The sequence below is a fragment of the Podarcis melisellensis genome (assembly GCF_964234715.1).
Source record: "Podarcis melisellensis genome assembly, chromosome: 14".
NCBI lineage: Eukaryota > Metazoa > Chordata > Lepidosauria > Squamata > Lacertidae > Podarcis > Podarcis melisellensis.
In genome coordinates, this window is record NC_138546.1 from 20,293,464 (window position 1) to 20,316,301 (window position 22,838).

The 22,838-nt window shown below is 41.2% G+C and overlaps 1 protein-coding gene across 28 annotated transcripts in view; it reads left to right on the plus strand.

Annotated features, from left to right (window-relative positions):
- The window catches only part of RBFOX1 (RNA binding fox-1 homolog 1), a 1,444,762-nt gene that overhangs the window by 960,115 nt on the left and 461,809 nt on the right, over positions 1–22,838 (plus strand). For 24 of the 28 annotated variants that reach the window (XM_081887400.1, XM_081887403.1, XM_081887398.1 and 21 more), the window contains one exon: positions 10,041–10,082. The exons of the other annotated variants lie outside the window; for them this stretch is intronic. In XM_081887400.1, the coding sequence (XP_081743526.1) occupies positions 10,041–10,082 (42 nt within the window). The remainder of the gene's footprint in view (positions 1–10,040; positions 10,083–22,838) is intronic. 28 annotated transcript variants of the gene reach the window in all.

Below are 22,838 nucleotides of genomic sequence, written 5' to 3' on the forward strand. Positions count from 1 at the left end.
AAAAAGCCCTGGTCCTAGCAGCTCTAGAGTGTCAGGCCTGAGGAATTCTCTCCCTCCCCTTCCAATGGTTTCAAGGAGCCGGGAGGAAACAAGAAAGCTTTTACTTATGATTTATTCAGTCACTGTGGTAACAGACAAAGAACTTCAGTCTTTCCTCCATGATGGAGTTACTTACTCTGGTGGCTCCTTCTTCTACCTTCCCCAACAGCGCAAGCCACTATGGAAGCCTCCCACTGACAAATGTCTCTGTGTACACTGTTCTTGTACACTCAACGACTGTCACGTCCTAGGGGAAGGAGGATCCTCTATGCTGTCTGTTGAAGTGTTTGCTGGCTGCTCTAATCCCTCCCTTACTTCTCCTATCTCTGCATAGCTTGGCTGCTCACCTGTCTCCCTCATAGCTTGGCTGTAATTCAGTAATGTCTCTCTGCTCCCTGTCAGCTACAGGAGAAGGGTTGGAACATCCCCACCATTCCTCTGCCTCTCCATTCCAGTCCCTGACATAGAGTAGGGATGGAACAGTGGGACAGGAATTAAATTCAGTTCACATTTAAGGTAGAACCAGTACACTTTCCAAAACAATATGTGAACCAAAACACAGCCAGCCTTAAAAAAAAATGATATGCTTCTCTGAATTTTGTAATGTATTTGTCTAGCCACATATGGGTATAAAATGCTTGTATTCAAGTTTAGTGTCATTAAAAAGGTGCATTTTTCCAACAATAACAAAAACCCCCACAAAAAACACACACAAAAATGCATTAAGGGAAATTTATTTGAAAAAATGTTAGGCAAAACAGCATTGGAAAAAATGTGTGCCTTAGTCAAAATATACAGTTTAAGATAAGTTAATCCCAAAATGAGTTTCCATAAGGACTTTTTAGATAGATAAAATTGCAAACTGACGTGAAAATGTTTAGAACCGAAATAAATCTAAATTAACTGATTTGCCCATTACGTCTCAGGAGTTGGTAATGGGAAAGTGTGCCAGGGAAATGTTTACTAGACCCCTGACACTCACTAAAGTCCCTGATATGAAATACACATGCCAACCACTATTCAGGGTTTGCTTTACTGCCTGTAGAATAAGAGATGAAAACAGTCCATGAGGAAATGGACTTTTCATACCCACGTGGGACCTCCTCACTTCACAGCAGGTGGTCTGAAGGCACATGAGGCCACCACCTTGCTGAAGCTAAGCAGGTTTACAACTGGGAGACCATCCGGGGACCCACAAATAAGCTGTCTTGGATGAAATATCAATGTATGGAATTTTGCTGAAGTGGTGGAATTCTGGGCCATAGAATTTCAATAGGAGGGAGCTGTATCACATTTTGAGTGTTATCACTCCCCCCATGTAGCAAGTTCCTGTGTGGGAATCACACTTTCTGATGTTTTTCCAACACAAGTCAGGGGTGAATCACCTCCAGCCATTTCCCCCAAATCACACCTACCTGCTCCATACCTGAAATCATGTGTAGAATCTGGCATGTGGCAGGTACAGATGTGGCTGCCAATGCACAATCAAGAACCTTAAAATTTGAAAGCCCTTGGGCCTGGTTCAGAAGCTCCAGCTGGTGCAGAATGTGGTGGCCAGAGAAACGGGGGCACCTGGCCACTGTGGTGCCACTGTTAAAACATTTGCACTGATTGTTCATCTGCTACCAAGCCGGGTCCAAGGTCATTGTATTAATTTTCAAAGTTCTTAGGCCAAACACCTTAGGTTCAGTGAACCCCCGAGACTGTCTGCTCAACCACTCAGATCATCTTCAGGATCGTTGTAGGCCCTTCCTTGGGTTGGCAAGGCTCATTTGGCAAGAAGAAGAAACTGAGCTTTCAGTATCATCAGTTCTGTCCTGTGGAGTACTCTTGCTAATACAGATTCAGCAGTCACTTTCTGTTTTGACTTTTAAACACATACTGAAAACTTTTCTATTCTGTCAAGCTTATGCAAGCAATTAATAATATAACTCTCCACAATGCTGCTGCTGTTGTTGTTAAGTCATTTAGTCGTGTCCGACTCTTCGTGACCCCATGAACCAGAGCACGCCAGGCACTCCTGTCTTCCACTGCCTCCTGCAGTTTGGTCAAACTCATGCTGGTAGCTTCGAGAACACTATCCAGCCATCTCGTCCTCTGTCGCCCCCTTCTCCTTGTGCCCTCCATCTTTCCCAACATCAGGTTTTTTCCAGGGAGTCTTCTCTTCTCATGAGGTGGCCAAAGTATTGGAGCCTCAGCTTCAGGATCTGTCCTTCCAGTGAGCACTCAGGGCTGATTTCCTTAAGAATGGATACGTTTGATCTTCTTGCAGTCCATGGGACTCTCAATAGTCTCCTCCAGCAGTATAATAGTTAGTTGATAGCTAGCTGATTTCTGATTTCAACTTTCCGAATTTGGATTGGGTGTGCGATAGAATTCTTGTACATATTTTTTATTTAACCTATGTCTACTGTGGACGGATCTGTAGTATGTGCCAAGGCTGTGCATTCAGCTCACATGATGTCTTCACCATACCATGAAAAAAATGCTGTGCCCTAGATCACACCCAACACTTCCCTCTATGGCTGCCCATTGCAGGGAATTTTGTGGGGTGTAAGTTGACCTTCAGGGAAAAAAAAGGTTTGCCGTGACTGACCTTCCCATCAGAGAGCTTTGAGGAACTCTGAATGGTCCCCAGAACACTTTTCAAAACCACCAGCCATAAACAAACCCTCAGTATCAAAATCAGTGGGTAAAATTTGTTATCAAGAACCTTGAGCATTTGTTTCCTAGTGAGCTTCAGTAGGTACTTTTTTAATAAACACAAACACACGTTTCTGGGGCCCAGATCATCTTTTTGTTGCTGTTTTTAAAGTGAGATATTCTTGTTTATTGTGTAGAGAGATGGTCTGTGGGAGCTGCAAGGGATGACAGATAATCCATAACTTTCCCTTCTCTCCATCACCTCACACACCCTTCATTTGAACTGGGGCATTTTTGATATCCTACCATCTCCCTTGGAATGCATGTCTCATTCCTCTGTTGCCTCTTTTGTAAATGCTTCAGATCTACACCTACAGCTCTGGACGTTTAGAAAGTTTGAAGGTTGACTTTCCTCTTAGAGATGGTGTTTAAAATACCCTGACTTTTAAAAAAAAGAGTTGCTACCCATTGCCCTTGTTAATGATTTTATTTGATACTATTAAAGCATAGTTGCAATTCAGGTTGTTGTTTTTTTAATTAAAAAATAAAATAAAATCAATTAGATATATCTGTACAGTAGGGTTGGGGAACCTCAAGCCCAAACACATCCCTTTGGGATTCTCAGTTGGCTTATCAGACTTATCCCAGGCCACAATCTTCACCAGGCCCTGCTTGCACCTTCCCCAGGTAATTTTGCCTAGCTGAAATATGTCCTTGAGCTGTGTTAATGCCCTTTGCTAGCAGAGACAGATTTAGGGCAGTGTGACTAGCTCTGCCACACTGGACGCTGAGCCTAGGGGGCGCTGTAGGGCATCACAACTATGTCATAGTGAATAGAGCAAAATGGAAGGCGAGAGGTAGCAGGCACCAAATTTTGGCCTTGCACAGGGTACCGCTGAAATTTGAAAGACCAAAGCCTGCCCCTGTTGCTAGGCTAGCAGTTCAAAAGCACGTCAAAGTGCAAGTAGGTAAATAGGTACCGCTCTGGTGGGAAGGTAAACCGTGTTTCCGTATGCTGCACTGGTTTCACCAGAAGCAGCATAGTCATGCTGGCCACAATGACCCAGTAAAACTGTCTGCGGACAAACACCGACTCCCTCAGCTGTAAAGTGAGATGAGCGCCACAAACCCAGAGTCGTTCGCGACTGGACTTAACTGTCAGGGGTCCTTTACCTTTTTTAAATGTAGCATCCTGTAGAGAGGTAAGAGTCATCTGTGCTGCAGCACCCACTGTTGCCTTTGACTCTACTCACCAATGATATGCAGGTCTTTGGAAGGTTGCCAATGAGGCAGTGTGGTGCTGGGGCTGAAAAAATGGTTACAAGGCCCTTTGATAGATGTGGCAGTGGATGTGCCTCTGTAACAGACTGGATGTGAGCCAATAAATGAAAGCTTAGTCCAGACAAGATTGAGTCACTGATATTGGGTGGTTCCCTAGACCAGATGAATGGAATGTGACGTATTCTGAATTGGGTTAGATTCCCTCTGATAGAGCAGCTTGGGTGCACTTCTAGAATGACCCTTTGTTGCTGTTTGAGGCTCACGCTGTCTTGGTGGCATAGTTTCGTCTATCAGCTACAGCTGGTGCACCATTTGGACAGGGATAGCCTAACTTATGTTGTCTACACTCAGGTGACCTACATGGGGCTGCCTTTGAAGAAATTGCAGCTGGTGCTGGATTTAGTGGCCAGATTGTTCACTAGGCAGAATGGTCTGACCATATAGCATCAGTTCTGACAGTAATGCTCTGGCTACCAATGTTTCTGGGCTCAATTTTAAGTGCCGATTTTGACCCATGAAGACTTGTACAGCTCAGGACACCATATCACATGAACTGACATGGGCCCCCTGATTGTCATTTGAGGCCCTTCTCTCTCTATGGAGAGACACAATAATGGGTCTTTTCATTGGTGGCTCCCTGCTTCTGGAATATTCTCTCCAGAAAGATTTGCCTGGTACCATCTTCATCTACATTTAGGCACCAGGCAAAAGCTTTCCTTGTTACCTTGGCTTGTGGCTCTTACATTGAAGGGTTTCAAAAATTTGTGGTCTCTTTTAACGGGGTGGGATTTTTAATACCCGTATTTTATGTGTCTGGATGTGCTTCTTAGATATTTATTGGTTTTGTTTGTATCACTGATGTGACACTAATATTAGCATCACTAACACTAACATCAGTATAGTATATTTTTCAGAAGTTACACTGGGTCACTTTTGTGAGGAAAGCAACTTATAAATATGTTAAATACTAATAGTTATATAATTGATAGTACAGATGCATTACAGGGGGCCATGTCCAAAGTGAGTTTGAAGGGCTTAAAATACCGTATTTTTTGCTCTATAAGACTCATTTTTCCCCTTCTAAAAAGTATGGGGGGATGTGTGTGCGTCTTATGGAGCGAATGCAGGCTGCGCAGCTATCCCAAAAGCCAGAACAGCAAGAGGGATTGCAGCTTTCGCTGTGCAGCGATCCCTCTTGCTGTTCTGGCTTCTGAGATTCAGAATATTTTTTTCCTTGTTTTCCTCCTCCAAAAAACTAGGTGCGTCTTGTGGTCTGGTGTGTCTTATAGAGCGAAAAATACGGGGATTGTTTTGTTCTGTTTGAAACATTTCTACTGTGCCTTACAATATTTAAAACATCCAAGGTAGCTCCAACGAATGGAACCTAAAGCAACTATAGCTTTGTAGAAGACATGAACCAAAGATTTCAGATTCAGTCACAGCTCCTCAGTCTAAAAGGATCAGGTTAGAAGTTTGTCTTATGCAAGTCTATGCATATCTACTCAGCAGCGGTTGTTGGAGCCCATTTGGGGCTGGTGGGGCAGAGGTCAGGGAGACCAACCAGTAGGTGGAGACAAAGCCCATGACAGGTAGAGCCAATTCATTCTAGGCTAGCCCTAAGCCTCCCCACTGTTGGGCTTCTTTCCCCCCTTTCTTATCCTGCTCTTCCTCTCAAAGGAGCCCAGGGTAGTAAACAGCAAGTGATAAAACAATAAAGCGTCTTTAAATAATAATAATAATAAACAATTTAAATGCAGATGCAGACTGAGAAAAGATTTCAACTTAAAAGGCTTGTTGCTGCTGGGTTCTACAAGGAGGTACACTGAGATTGAAGAGGAGGAAGTTGTCATGCTGTGCCACACCCCCTGAACTGGGGGAAAGTAAGAAGCCAGGCAGGCAGGTACAGGCGGGGGCTGGTTGAAGGCAGACTGACGTAGGTGGGGCAGCACCCCTTTTGCCCTTATGGACCAGCTTCCACTGCTACTCAGAAGAAACTTAAATTCATGACAATGGGATTTACTCCCAGGGACACAGGTGGCGCTGTGGTCTAAACCACAGAGCCTAGGGCTTGCTGATCAGAAGGTCAGCGGTGCGAATCCCCACAACGGCATGAGCTCCTGTTGCTTGGTTCCTGCTCCTGCGGCTTAGTCATGCTGGCCACATGACCCAGAAGCTGTATGCGGACAAAAAATTGCACGGTGGTGGCGCGGCGACAGCAGAAGGCCCCATTAGTTAAAGTGGTACCTCAGGTTAAGAACAGTTTCAGGTTAATAACATAGGGAACCAAGTTACAGTTTGGTTGCAATATTATCAGTTATATGATATTTTTACATTAGATAGAAAGAATGGATTTCTGGACCAAAGCTCACAATTTGGAAAAGAGCTCTTACAAAATAAGGATAAACTTTTGTCTAAAATGTATAAATTTTTATTAGAATGGGAAACAAAAGATGAGCTAGTAAAAGTTTCAGTGACACATTGGGCTATAGTTGTGTGTGAAGACCCCCCAAACCACCCCCAAATGAAGACACAATAGACACAGATTTTAGTTTAAGGTTTTTGGCATTAAATTTTGGCCACAACTTTATTGATTACAGCATGTGAGTTCCAGACTACCTGAACCTGCACGGTGGCAGGAACAGGACTGACACTGGGCACCACCATATGTCAGTAAGGAAAAGCATCTTGGGGGAGCAAGAACTCCTTCGATCTCACAGCTCACGCCAGATGCTCCTAGGGGCTCTGGCATGGCCCTAGCCCCTTGACAGGGTTCGGACAAAAGCAAGGCGAGCCCCTGGATTCCTTTAACAGAATTCCCTAGCAGCAGCAATGGAGGGGCAGGCACAGCCAACCATGTCCCCTCCCCAAAACATTGAACCAAATGCCTAACTGCCAACCTTACAAAGTTGTTATGATTTGCTACATGGTAGGCAAAAACCAAGTGACACCAGCCAATCAGCCAAATGGCAAAATTTCTACCGGGCCCCTGCTCCAAAACAGACAACCCCCAGACAGGCATAAGAACAACCCTAAATATAGGGCGAGGAGGGTGGGTGATCCGCTGCACGTCACAAGAAAGTGAAACTCTCCAACAACGTGCAGCAGCTTAAGTAGCCCCTCAGGAGCCAATAGCCAACCCAACTGACCAAATTTCTGCCCCAGCAACAGAGGGGCAACCAATGGGGTGTTGCAGCCGTCCAAACGGTCCCACCCTATAACAGGGAGGCAGTTTCTGGTGATTCCACTGCAACACGTGCCCTCCATGATGGAGGACCCGACATATAGGACACAATATAGATCTTAACCTCTGGGAGAAACTTTGGGAAAGTGACCTGAAATCCACTGCATGTTATTCAGTGAAAGAAAATTATTTGAAAAGATGGTACCTAACTCCAAGTATGTTGGCTAAACAGAATAAGATATGTGTTGGAAGTATAATAGCAGAGGGAACCTTTTTTCACATGTGGGTGGACATGTAAAAGGACAAAAGTACAGTGGTACCTCAGGTTAAGTACTTAATTCGTTCCGGAGGTCCGTACTTAACCTGAAACTATTCTTAACCCGAAGCACCACTTTAGCTAATGGGGCCTCCCGCTGCTGCCGCACCGCCAGAGCCCGATTTCTGTTCTTATCCTGAAGCAAAGTTCTTAACCTGAAACACTATTTCTGGGGTGGAGGAGTCTGTAAGTTGAAGCGTATGTAACCTGAAGCATATGTAACCCACTGTATATTGGGAAATGATATATAATGAATTGGGAGAAAAAAAGTTTGAAACTACTTTCCCCCCAAAAAAGCAGAGTTCTTTTTGTTAGACAGAAATTCCTAGGTGTCAGAAAAAGGTTATGTATGCAACAACTGCAGCCCGTGTTTTGTTAGCCCCAAAATGGAAAGTGAGCATGGTCCAAACTAAAGAGGATTGGCAACCTAATTTGACAGAATCTGCAGAACTTGCAGATTTAACACATAAAATAAGGGAGCAAAAAGAATATATGTTTAAAGAAGATTGGAAAACATTTATTGAATATATTGAAAATAACTGTATGCAGCTGAAAAATGCTGGCAGCACTAAGATAAATTCAACAGGGTAAATAATTTTTGACGGGTGGAAAAGTGGGAAAATGATTTGAATGGTTATAGTAAAATATGCAGGAATGTATGATATGTAAAATAAACCATGGAAGGAGAAGGGAAGTCACTGTATATCTCAAAGTTTGTAAAATGTTTATTTTGAAATATAAAATTGAAAACTTAATAGAAATTATTATTTTAAAAAATAGTTCTTATCACTGGATACACCAGAATCTGTTTTTGTCTCTGAATTACATTTGCCATGTGATCATCATGGGAAAAGGTACCATATTGATTACACTTCTAAAGCTAATGATGATCAGCAAGGTAGGTAATTGCAATAGTTTTGTGTGTTCAGTGCTAATCTTTATAAAATGTCAAGGAAGACATTCTGCGCTGCAAACTGGCTGGCTGGCTATCTAAGGAGAGGAGGAGAGTGATGAATAACAAGGAAATACTATTCCAAAGGTTCTATGAAGCAACATTTAATAAAATTCAATTGGTCTGGGAGCCCAAACGGTTTTGACTAAAACTTTGTGAAACCAGCCTATAGTAGAAGTCAACTGAAAGCAGAGAACAGTGAGTTCTCTGGAACAGCAGGAAGTTGATCTGAGAAAGGTCAGTGCTTAGTCGAATCTTTATATACTTGGAGCAAGATGCCTTTCAAATCCCAACTATGCAAATGCGAAAGCAAGCTATTAAATTGAGGATGAGGAGCCTTAGAGTAGGGATGAATTATACACTGTCTTTGTTCAGTTTCCTCAGTAAAGTGACACTAGACTTTCTTTTTTCCTCTGGACTTCGTTTGTATTACAGGCAACCCCCAATTTGTGCAGGGGTTGCTTTCCTAGCTGCCACATGCATTGACAGAGAATGCATAAGCCCGGCCCACCCTGTTCTGTCCCCACCCCCATTCTTCCCTCTTCTGGGTCCAAACTACCCATGCATTAATTGTCACACACCAATTGAAGATGCACAAAATGGTTGCTGCCCGACTTTAAGTTACTTTGCTAACATAGCTATCAGAAACGTGGTGACTGGGAATCAATCATTTATTGTACAGTCACAGACTCATTAAAACAGAGCATACACAGATAATAAAAACATAAGCATTGAAACATACACTTCTTTAAAATACAATGCAATACTAAGGATAAAACACTCACAAATTCACAATACAAAAGATGAAACATGAAATACAGGTTGCTAAATACATTCTCATTCTAATTGCAATCATCTTACGAGACCTTTGAGCAAAGAAGAGAAACTTGGCCACTACCTCTGTTGTTACTTTGTTGTTTTTTTTGTCAGCCAATAAATATTCCAGGTGCCATTCCACTGTCCTAGCAGGGTCTTTCTTCATAAGGGATGTGGGGCAAGAAGCAAAGTAGTCTATTAAGTTCCTCTGCAGGAATATTACTTACAAATAAGACACGACTCAAACTTTTGACTACTTCTCCTCCCACGGGGACATAAAACAATCATCATATGGGATACCTTGATAACCCCCTTGCAGAAGGTAGACAGTTAAATCTGGCCCTAGAAAAGACATGGTGATTTTTGAGGATAGTAAAATTATACAGATATGTAGCATATCCAGTAAATTTTAAAATTAAACCAATGTATGTTTGCAAGCATGTTCTGTGGGCATTGGATATAAAATATTGGCAATCAATATCGTTGATTCATTGTTCCAGAATAGATTTTACAGCGGCTGGGACTGGAGTTCTGAAGTCTGGATCTTGGTGGTTATGATATCAGTAGGCATGTTAGATCTACTGCCTCAAACCTTTTGGTCTCCTTCACTTTTCAGCTCCATGAGCTCCCATTCTGGATTGATCAGAACCCAGATTTCTCTCCTAAATTTCAATCTGCCACCATGGATTTCTTTTGGCCTGTCTGCTCATCTTTCTCATATTGTTTACAGGCAACGTGTCTATAATCCTTGCAAATTTCAGTCTTTGAAGACCTACCATTTTAACTCCCCCCCCCCTCTTAATTCCCTGTAGCTTTCAAGACAGCAGATGAGTTGTGAAAGAGGTCAACTAAGGGTAAGTGTAACAATATGCAAAATCCTTTTGGGCAATTGGTGAATTGTTCCTTGTTATTGGAAAGGACCTCTGTTGAAGAAATGGTTCTGTATTGTGTGTGTATGTGTTTTTAACTCAAGGGTGTACATGTAAGGTCCCATGCTTGGCACTGGTCAGAGGTATTATAAAGCATAGACTTTGTTTTCAGTTTATGATTAAGAGGGAGTATAATATTTCAAGGGTGGGTATTATGATAGACAGATTTTGCAATGCAACCTTAGAAAGGAGAACAAGAACTGATTTCTCATGTTGTGAGAAGGGTGAGCTTTGTACAGAAATGAAAATCTTCTAGTGAGAGTCAGGTTGTACTTCTGTTTGGATGACAGCAGGGTCAAAAAAGTCTTATTTTATCATCTGCTAAAGCAAACATAAACTCTTCCCAATGTTTTTTGCAAAGGAACCCACCGAGTATCCACTTTACCACTAAATTATAGTTTCTCATCCTCTCCTCTGCTGAGGGAGGTCTTGTTGATATCAATTTATTATTTATACATGCCGCAGTGAATATCCGGAATTTGGTTAATGTGACTTCCAGCCTTTACCTGGGGAGACAGGAGACAAGAAAATATTTATTTATTTATCCATTCATTCATTCTATTATTTACTTATCACACACATTTACCACCAGGCTTTTAACTTTTAATTATCTGTGGCCTTCTTCAGCAGCTGGAATCATTCCTACCTTTTAAACATGAGAATGAATTTTAGTTTTTTTTTTCCTGATTTGTTCTATGCTGGTTTTAATGCATGTGTTTTTATTTATTGTTATAAATCACTTTGAGTTATTTCGTAATAATAATAAAAAGTGACTAATAAGATAACAGTATAATAATGACGGCTGCTCTCATGGGGAAGGAAGAGCCCTCCTGAACCAGAAGCTGTTCCCCCCAACTCCCCTCCCATTTATGAACTTCTCTTAATGTATGATGTTATTTTTCTTACTTGCTCTCTTAGAAATATATTTTGCTTCTTCTTTGCCCCCCATGTTTTTTCTGGTGTTGCCACTGGTTGTACTGTGTGTGTGTGTGTGTGTGTGTGTGTTGTTGTTGTTGTTGTTGGGGTCATCTTACCATTGACTCTACCTCCTTGGTCAGCATCATTCTCCCATTCCAAGAGCAAGGCATATAAATGCAATGGCTGTAGCCAATGCTATCTGTACTCACACCCATGAAGATTACTAGATATGCCTAACTTGGGTTCATAAATTCCAGAGGTCTATTCTGAGTATAACTTGGTTGTATACATCCCCATGCTTTGAATAGGGAGGCAGGCAATCTCCCCCACTTGCTATTTCACTCATGTTTGCAAGCAACAATTCTTGGTGAAGGCTTCCTTTCGCAAATGTAATTCCCCCTGTATTGTGCTCTGCCATGCTGGACCGAGAGTCAGGTAATAAAAGGCAAAGATTTTCAGATGAAGACCAGCTAAAAAAGAGCCTTGTTGAGATTCCTCCTTTGAATAAGCCCTTCCCTTTCATCTATACCCTGAGCTCCCTTCTTCCTATTATACTCACCCCTACTGCAAGTGATGTTATTCCAAATCACCCTCTCCCCACTTCCATTTTATATCTTCTGCATCTAGTCCCAAGATGTGCTTTAAAAAAACATTTCTCGCTGGCATGTTTTATTTCCCCCCATCCTCTGAATCTCATCTTGCTTCCTTGTTTTATGGAGGGATCTTGTGGCACTGAATTCAGTGCCCTATGCTGCAGCACCTAGAAAATGCTGGAGGAAACATACAATTTCTCTCTCTCTCTCTCTCTCTCTCTCTCTCTCTCTCTCTCTCTCTCTCTCTCTCTCTCTCTCTGTGTGTGTGTGTGTGTGTGTGTGTGTGGTTGTGTGTTCTTCCTATTTCATTTCACATTGTGGCTGAGGATGGGGGGGGGGGAGCCCAGACTTTGAAACATGAATCATACCCGCTTATTTAAGGCTGTGAAGCAGCTTAGGATCACAGCCTTAGGTAGAAATAAGCTGTAATTCATAAAGCTATAAAAAGCACAATGACAGCCCCAGAAGCCTGTCTTCAGCTTGTGTTTCGACTCCCTGAAAGGCTGAGACTTTTTAACCAAAAGCCTTGGCTTTGTCACAGCTGTAATGTTCTTGTTTAAAAATGATGAAATAACTTCGCTTGGGTCTATGGATTTGGATTGTTGGTCTATCTACACAAGTTCCATCTGCCTCAACTTGCACCAGCTCCCAAGATTTCAGGCTGAGGTATGGCCTCAGCCCAAGAACTCATGAGATCCTGTAACTATGATATGGAGGGGAAGTGAATTCAGCCTGAGGGCACCATTTCCTTTTGGGCAACCTTCTGAAGCCTATATGCTGGAGGGTGTGGTGGCAGAAGCAAATGAGGGCAGAGTAAAAACTGTAATGTTGATGTTTGGGCAGGAAAAATAATTCCTACGTGTATTTACATATCCTTCTATATTCTGCACAAGAATGCTCTCTCGCCCTGTAATATCTAGCAAGTGGTATTCATAAACATTGCCTGCAGTCGTGGAGGCAGAGCTTTAGCCATCATGGCTTGTAGCCATTGATCGACTTCATAAATTTGACTAGTCCTTTTTTAAAGCCATCCAAGTTGGTGGCCATCACTGCCCCCTTGTGGGAGTGAGTTCCGTAGATAAACTATGTGCTGTGTAAATAAGTACTTTCTTTTGTGTGTCTTCCAGCATTCATGATTTGATCCAGTGGGGTTCTTAGAAGAGCTGAGATTAGCTGAGGCATTTTGTGGAGTGTGCAGTCACTCACTGCCCTTGTGAGTTGGAAGTGTGTGAAACCATCCCTATCTGCACTCCACACCTTTAGGTGTACATGTTTAACTGTAATGTGTGATGGCCACCGAGAATTCCCATTCTTGAATATTTTCATTTCTTCCAGGATTCCAGCCCCCCCCCCAAAAAAAACAAATTAGCATCTCAGCCCAGTAATTTCTTAATTGGCTGGTGTTAGGGTCAGTTTATCATTTGTTTTCATCTATGGATGCTGAGCATTCATCAAACTACCACAGAGGATTTTTTGTTTAAAACAAAAATCCATCTTTGTTAGGCGACCACAGTTGATGCAAATCCTCTTCTTCCTCAGCATCTGTTTATGACTTTCCTTTCTTTTTATAGAAATAGTAGTAGCAATGGCAATAATAACAATAGTCATAGTAGTAACAACAACATATCCATATGGCTTTCCCTACTTTTGCAGCAGTAGTAGGAAGCAGTAATGATAATAATAAATTGCACATTTCTAGAAGTCTTTCTCTTTTTTGTAGTAGTAGCACTACAAATGATAATACTAATTAATAATAGTAAACATGTGGCTTTTGTGGTAGCAGGAATTAATAAATACTACTACTGATGATGACGATGATGATGTATCTATATATGCTTGTTTTTTTTCTCTTTGTTGTTTTAACTCCCTCTTTTCCAAGTATCTGCTAGAATAGCAATTGTATCTGCAGAACCCCAAGAAACATTGGAGGCTTCCCACAGCTCTTATTTTTCTACATCCTTGAGTTTCCATCACTGGCTGCTTCCAGTAAATAATAAATGGCACATTACCAGCACAGGGTACTGTGATCAAAACTGGGCCATCAGAGTTGAGGTAAAGTGCAGATCACGGTGTTCGTATCTCTGTGCTTCGATATTGTAAGGGCACATACAAAACACTGAACAACATGAAGAGGAACGGAGGAAAATCTTGACATCTCCAGATAAGTATTCATCGGCTGCTCTCCAGCTGCAGACCAAAAGCTGTAAGATTGTCACAAGTGTAAGATTAAGATGTGGCAAAACAGGGGTGCGAAATTAGTTACATTCTCTGTACCTCACCCAAATGGCAGGCTTTTTCCAGTTCCACTTTTGGAAAAAAGAAGGAACATTGATGTCCCAGAGATGGATGACAGTAATAATAATATGTGATATAATAATACAGTGGTACCTCGGTTAAGTACTTAATTCGTTCTAGAGGTCCGTTCTTAACTTGAAACTGTTCTTAACCTGAAGCACCACTTTAGCTAATGGGGCCTCCCGCTGCCAGTGTGCTGCCAGAGCACAATTTCTGTTCTCATCCTGACGCAAAGTTCTTAACCCGAGGTAATATTTCTGGGTTAGCAGAGTCTGTAACCTGAAGCGTATGTAACCTGAAGTGTATGTAACCCGAGGTACCACTGTAATAATAATAATAATAATAGGTGCTCTGGGGAGACATCTGTGTCTGTTTACATTTTGGCAGAATGTCCCAAACCCTGTATTAAAGGCAGAAGTCAAAGTACATTTGGGGAACCACAGAGAACCATGATGGAAGTGCAGCCATGTTCCCTGGCTTAAAACTGCACGATTAGCACATTTTCATCAGCTCTCTGAAACAGATGATTAAAGCACATAGATCTCAGTCTCTCGACCCTCTCTCCTCGTCAAGATAGGTCTGCAGCTATATTTAAAGCAGGGAAGCTTTACTCAGCAGTATCTTGACTCTGTTATGCTAATTCTCTCTCCCCCCCCACCCCCTCACCCCACATAAAATAACTGTTTCTAAAATAATCTTTTAAAAAGTGTTTTGCTTGCCAATCCATCCTCTTAACTGCATCAGTGAATAAATGGCAGCGGAATTGGCAATGTGAGCATTAGCATAGCAAACAAAGCCAAGGATTTATTTATTTATTTATTTATTAATGCTGGGAAGTAAGAGCAGCTGTATTAAGTCTGATCACATTTGGGTTCATTTGTTAGCTCCAGAAGGTAGTTCTGGAGGAAACGTTCCTGAGCGCCTGGAGCTCCTGATGTCCATGACTTGAGCTGAAAGCTGGAGCACTGATCAGCAAGGCTCCCAGTGCTTACACCAGGCCTGGTCAACACTGAAGCTTCATACTGCCAAGACAATCTCAAGGGCTGATGTTACACGCTGCTATTCCTTTCTCTGCCTGAAGAGAGGGCCATAGCATGAACAGTAATTCCACAATAGCCCATTAGGTCCCTGCCACAGCCGGGGGGTGGGGACACAGAGATCCTTGAGCAGTTTTATAGAAAATGCAATCTTCCTTTGTTCAAGAGTCATTTTGAGTGTGTGGTGGCTTAAAAGAGCCACCTAGTTGAGAACTCCTGCCTTCAACATAGAACACTCTCAATGATGTAGAAAAAAAGGTGCTCAGTTTTAACTATAAATTGATAATTATGGTTTGCATCTAATTTTCATCTTATACAGAGTAGACCTGTTGGAATCAATGGTCATGGCTAACTTTGATAGACTAATTTCAATGGGTCTACATCAAGTAAAATGTTAGTTAGATGCAATAAAAAAGTCGATTTATTGGCCAATTGCCACATAACGTATATCCAAGAGATATGCAAACTTTTAGGAACAATAAGCATAACTGAAAAACAGAAAAAGAACCATATGCTAGAATAATAATAAAAAAAGAAAAATTAAGGATAAAAAACCATGCAGGAAAAACAAACCAAATAAAACAGCAGGAAAAAAATACAGTATTGTCAACCAACAGCACAATGGCTGGGGAAAGCCTTTACTTGGAGCCAGAAAGGTGACATTGATGGTGCCCGGTGGACCTCTCTGGAAAGAGCATAGTATGTGTGGGGAGCCACTGCTGAAAAGGCCCTGTCCTTTATCATTGCCCTCTGAACCTCGCTTGGGAAGGGCACCGGCAGAAAGACCTCAGGAGAAGAGGGAAGGGGCCAGAGTCTGAGCAGGTAAACACTGAAGTGGTGCTCCCAAAGGTGCAAATGGGTGAAGGGAGAAAGACCCTCCCCAAAGACTCCCACTTTCCTCCTTGCAGCCTCTTTCCCAGAGTGCTTATCTCTCAGCTTACTTCCAGTGTTGGAGCTTGTTTTACTGAGAAGAAAAAAGTAACAGAGAGGAAATCTATAAGGGGCTCTGTCTGTGTGTCTGTGAGGAGGATGAATAGAAGGGATAGATGTCTCTGTCAATTCTGGTGACCCTCTGTTTTTCATGTTGGATTCAGTTTGCTCTAGTTCTGCATATCTTTGTCTTTAGAAATAAAAATAGGTCTACATAAAAATTCAAATACATTTAGATTCACATTTTTCTTAGTATATTTTGTATGTAATTTTGCCCAATATATGCATTTTTTTTCAAATTATTTTCAGGTAATAGAATACATTTTTGTATGTTTCTCTCTCTCTCTCTCTCTCTCTCTCTCTCTCTCTCTCTCTCTCTCTCTCTCTCTCTCCCTCTCTCTCTCTCTCTCTCCCTCTCTCTCTCTCTCTCTCTCTCTCTCTCTCTCTCACACACACACACACATACACACGTTCTTTTCACTAATATATACATTCTTATACACATTATTCAGTTGGAGAACTGTATTGTAAAACATGGAGAAGTGCAGATTTTGAAGGGAAGTTATGTTTAGGTTTGTATATTGATTTGAGAAGTGCAAATTTTGTAAATATGCCTTAAAATGCAAACAAGGAAATTTTATCTCCCTTTGGGGTAGTTGTGCACACCTACTACCTGTTTGTGGTTTGTTTGTTTTTAATAAAAAATATTATAATTATTTCATTACATTTGTATCCCACCCCTTTCTCCAAGGAACTCAAGGTCATGTACCTGGTTCACCCTTTTCATGTTTTATCATCAAAATAACCCTGTAAGGTAAGTTAGGCTAAGAAGTAGTGGATGGCCCAAGGTCCACCAGTGGGTTCAGGGCTGGATTTAGCTTTGATGAGGCCCTAAGCTACTGAAGGTAATGGGGCCCTTTATATGTCCAGCTGTCCTTTTTCAACAACAAATTGTTGCTGTTTTTTGTGTTGAATATACACTATATGGTAATTTATGGACATAATAATATTTTAGGGAGCAGGCAGGGCCCATTACTTACATCATAGGAGCCTACACAACACAAAACACTGTTGCTGTATGTAGGTTTTATTTTATTTGTTTTTTATCTTATATTTTGGAAATGTACATCCAGGTTTTTTTTTCTTGGTTTTTTTGCGCCCCCCCAAGAGAGTGGGGCCCTAAGCTATAGCTTGTTTAGCTTATATGTAAATCCGACACTGAGTGGGTTTCATAAATGAGTGGAAAGAAATGAATTTTTTTGAAAGAGCTGGAAGAAAATATTTTGAATTCTTGGATGCAGAAAGTTTTTCCTCATAAAAAACAATGTTTTTTGTAGTTTTAACTCTCTTGCTCTGTTGCCATAACAATGGTGGTGATCAGTGGCCAGCAGGCGGCCAAAACATGCCCCCCGCCCCCATAAAAATACCATGACGTAGTGTCTTTTTTTCCAGTGGCATTGTTGGAACTTGAACAAATTTCAGCAAACCAATTATGAGGGAGAGTTATCTTTTGCACAATGGTGCGTTTCTGCAAGATACGGTGCGGGAAATGTGCCATGCCCACCAGAATACAGGGTGTGAAATGGATCTTCAAAAGAGAGGAGAGGTCCCCAGCAGGGTTTTGTCACTTGGCATGCCTTCCTTTGTTTGCTGCTATGTCAAGATGGAAGCAAAAGAAGTTTCCTGCGTCAAGTTAACTTTGCGGATACATCTTCAGCCAGGCACATGACAACAACTGGTTTGCTAAGTGTGGGCTGGAAGGAGGCGAGCCCATTAAAAGCGAAATAACAGCCTAAAGGAGTTGGCAATGAAACCTCCCTGAATCCCTGTGCATCACCCTTAACATCTTCACTCTCATTCACTGGACTAGGAGGGCTCCCCTGGCATGTGATTGAAAGACAGCTCACGCTTGGAAACTCGCCTTTCTCAGAGGGAAACGGTGGATGAAAACAAAATACTTGTTAGGTCAAGGAAACAAGAGGAACTGGAGAACAGCCCTGTCTTTCAGTGGAGACACTAATGATGTCCCACTGTAGAATGTCTACAGAATGCTCTTTGTGAAGACATGATGGAATGCATGGGCATTCCACGCATGCCGTGCTTGGCTTGGACCTCAAGACAAATCTCTTTGAAAATGTCTTGTGCTTTTCGTATTTTAAAAAGTTAGCATTTCTACCAAGATATAAAAAGCCATCATATACTGCCTGAACAATAAGAAAGCAGCTGGTTTTAGACGAATCAAAGGAGGCACTTCTTCACTTCACATGATATGTAACCCACCTATGGATTTAATTGCAATCTTGTCACATATACCCAAAGTAGGACCTGCAGCAGAAAGTTGAAGCATGTGCTGGTTTTATAGAAGGGGCGTGCCTGTTCAGGTTTCTGCTGTCCAGCCACACCCTCTCCAATATTGTTCCTATATTTATGTTTATTATATTCATTAGTAAAAAAAGGAAATATACAGATATCACTAAATGTGAGAAAGATACTATTGTCCAGAGTAGAAAGCAAAATCATATATAAAAAAGACGCAAACATCTATCAAAGAATAAAAGTATAATTTAAATTCAAATCATGTGATATTTTGTCATGATCTACCAGGTAAGTATATCTGCAGGTGTTCTTACATTGAATCCAAAATATTAACAAGACCTTCATTTAACAGCAGTTTTGTTCATTTATAGAAGAGGAAAAATGTTCAGATCAACCAAACCTATTTATATGGTGGCAGTGGAGGTTATCCATGTTCCTCCGTATTTCTGTATGTTATAAAGTCATACCACACAGAAATACATTTATCAGTCTTATTTTGATGCCTCAAAACTCCAACTTTACAGGTCAATTTTCCCAAATTGGGCCATATTCCAAGCCAAATTGTACACCAGGACACTACAGAGGCACCAATTACATCTCTTCCATGTCAAGCAATGCTACTGTTTTTGGCTTGCAATAACTGACTAATAAGATCTTCACTATTCCTTCCTTCACATTAAGCTTAAGCGTAAGAGTAGGAAAAAAGGCCTGCTAGATCAGGCCAGTGGACCAGACCATCAGCATCCTCTTCTGCCAGCTGCCAACTGGATGCCTCTGCAAGTAGGACCTGAGCACACAGCAGCTCTCCCCACTTACACTTCCCTGCAACTGGTACCCAAGGGCTTTTAAGAAGCAACTCAGCCAAAGACTGAAAATAGTTCTCCATCTCTACTTCAGAACTTGGTCAGAACTCTTTTCTGAATATTCCTTCCCAACTCTCCAAGTCGAGAAATCTTTCTTCTCCACCCCCACCCCCACCCCCCCCCCCCAGTTTGCCCACACCTCCTTGCTTTTGTTTCATTTCCCCTCAGCTGCCCAAGCACTGTAAAAGGTAAAACGGGAAACTAATTATATAGGCTAGAATCGATTAACACAGACAAAAACAGAGCTGACATGAAGTGGCCAGGGTGTTCATGAGCCAGTGAGCAGCAGTGGGGTTCGATGGCTGCTTTAAAGCTTGGTTGACATCAATTCTCCTTAAAGTACTCTTCTGGAATATCCTTCACAGAGGTAGCTGGACTGGGCATCAAAAGAACTCTTTCCAAAACAAATGAAGCCATTTGCAGTATTTCGGCGCTGACCTCCAAGCAGTATCCCACGATGGCCTCTTATTCAAATCGGCTCAAAAGGAACAAAATAGATCTTTACAGCCAGCCCACCAGGGAAACCTGCAAATTAAGCTGCAGTTAGAACTGCAGTTTTTTATTCTCTCCCCCCCCCCACTCCCCACTATAATTCCAAACCCATATTGAGCAGCTCTGCAACAGGGGCTCTGTGCTTTGAGTAACAGGCCCAATCACCAGTGACTAAATAGATTGCCGGAATAATTGTTTGACTTGTCCCAACTAGGGATAAGGGAGAAATTCAAGGCTGATTAATTTGGAAAGTGCAAACTAATTCAGGAAAGTTGCAAACAAAGTAGGCTTGCATTAAAATTAAAACATACGGTACTTTGTTCTTTGCAAAACAACACAAGAACTGAAACACAGCTAACTTTGTATTTTATTTGTATTTATTTTATCAGATTTATATACCACCCTTCATCACTAGATCTCAGGGAGGCTGAAATATGTACTTTTTGGATTCTACAATGCAATTTTCCAGTATTAGGAAAGTTTTAGGGGAAAGTATGTATAACATACAAAATTGCATTATATTGGATTGGCAGACATTGCTTGGAAAGTGCTGCATATTATGCAAAATTGCATTAAAATGTGTATGTTAGGAGAAAGGTGCATGATAGATTTTTGTGAAGCTTTTTGATGGCAGACTGATTATGAAATGTAACAAACTTAAGTTTGGAAAGAATAAAAACTGTGACAAATTACATTTTTGTCCATCTCTCCAACTCCCACAACCATTTATTCGGCTTCCCTTTATGGCACCAAATTAGACCTCTTGCTTTCCACCCCTCTTCCAAAGATCTGGTTGAATTTCATATCCCTTGCCAATGGCAACTGGCCTCTCAGTTATGAGTCAATGGTTTGGATCACACTGTACCATCTTTTCCAACCTGGGTTCCTCCCCGACTCCCCACAATTGTGTCACAAATGTAAATGTTACAGCTTGCATAAACTCTTAGCTCAGTGAATGCTAGCAAACTTGATTGTACACTCAGCAAGCTAATAGAAAGTGAAACAAAGCAACCCGAAAAATGTGAAATTCAGTTAAGCGTGACAGTAGATGAGTAAGGTAATTGAGGTGAATGGTATTTGTACTTATTAAGAATCTACAGTTGGACCATATGGTTACTACTGGTGTTTGTCAAACTCTTCTCAGGACCTACTTTTTAGGACCTATGCTACTTACAAGGAGCTCTTGTCTTCCCCCCATGTGCCCCCCCAAAAAAACCTTTCATTCATTTCTGATAGCAAACGTGCAGTAGATGGGTCTCTGTCACATACCTGAGGGTGGGCTGTGTGTTTGGAGGCCTGGTCCCCAAAGAAGGGCAAATAAAATAGCTCCCCCCTTTTCTTTCCAGATGTCTTCCTGACTATGCTTATCATTGAACCTTAAAACATAACAGTGGGAAATGTACTGATGTCTTAATTTCTAATTAATGGTTAGAGATCACACGTTGGAATGTTTCCCCTTATTTTGTTGTTGTTCTCTCCCCCCCCCCACATGAACAAAGGTAACATATCAGGAATATGAATAGCTTAGACCTCTTCTTATTAACACATGCTAATTTTCTGTGTGCAGGGATTATCAGTATTAGTATTTTGATGCAGGAGATCATCCAATGATGCAGTTCCTGCCTTGAAGTAGGGTACCCAAGAGGGGCTGTACTAGAAGGTTCTGATTGGCATGCTTCAGCTCTGAGTCCAATTCAGTGTAGAGAAAATAATTTCCTGTCTAAAACTATGCTTCATAATCTCAAAAGGAAAGCTCTGTACTTTCCTTGAATGGGAGAACCAGAGAGTGCCATTTGACTTGTTTCAGGGATAAAAGATGGGGAAAAATTGATTGGAGTAATCAATTTCATAATGAACAGAATTTCAAATACAGAAATAATTAGTTGACACAGCCCCGAGGCACAGTTCAGAGAACTTTTATATGCTGTCTGTGGAGTGCCTCTGCTCCAAAAACAGGGAAATTTTGATGTAAAAATGATTCATGTGCTATAACTGTGCATACTCCTTTATCGTATTAATAACATCTTTAACCGCCCTTTCGAAACTTCTGGAGCCTCTTCCGTACTCCTGAGGCTCACAGAATCAGATTCACTAAAGCACTATCAGAAATTTTATTTTCAGTTTAACCACTGGAATCTAATTCCTTCTAATGTGATATTTGAAAATGCATTATTATCTAAGTTAATATGAAGTAATCTAATATATGGCACAGCAGCCACACTGAGTTGAGGGATCATTATTAAAAGTGAACAGGTTGGTCTCACTGGGTGTTGATTTCAGATGTCCTCATTGCTGACAGTTGCGTGGTAGCTGCATTTAGAGAAGCTTTATGCCGAGTCAAAATAGGAAAGGATAAGTATTATTGTTATTTTTAATTCTTTTCTTTATAATTTTCTCCCTATGAAACGCCTTGAAGTGATTTCACAATGCGATAAAACCTATATAACACAATTACTATTATAACAGTTGAAACAATTGTATTAAAACAATTTTATTTGATGCAAATACCAACTGGTCTAAAAATCTCCACTGAGAGGGTTTGTCGAAAGAGGAGAGAAGACCATAGATATGATACCTGAGTGTTGTGTAATGGGAGACAGTTCCAAATGGGAGGTGGTACTACATTAAGTCCCTTTCTGAAATGGACCTCCTGACAAAATGCAGTGCAATGATTAGGTTTGGATAAGATATTTACTATATATTACTACAACATAAACCTGAGCTGTAGTAGCTCGACACTCTTCTTCCCTAGTCACTTATACCACCATATATGGCTTCTTAGTAAACCATTAGGGTTTTTGTTGATACTTCTGGAACTCTCAGACTAGAGATGAATGGGGGTGGGGATTTAATATTTGAATGCCAATAAGACCAAAGCTGCTCCACCCCTCCCATACTAAAGTTTCACTTGGAACTTGTTTATTTACCAGTTTCCACATTTATTGAATGTTCTATATGGTTCTCGATTAAAGGCAGAAACAAAGCATATATTCTACATGTATTTGGAGACATAATGTATTTCAATATGTGTGTTTGGAGAGGGAATGCATTTAGAAACACATATTTGAATTCCCTTTTAAATGTGAATTTTCATGCAAAATATTATTTCTTTGCAGATTGTTGCAGAAATGGGAAGGAATAAATTTAGGGGTGAACTCAGGCAAAGGTGGTCAGAGCCCAGGAAAATATAGACTGATTTGCCCATTAAGTCTCTATTCACTTAGAGAGAAGGGAGAG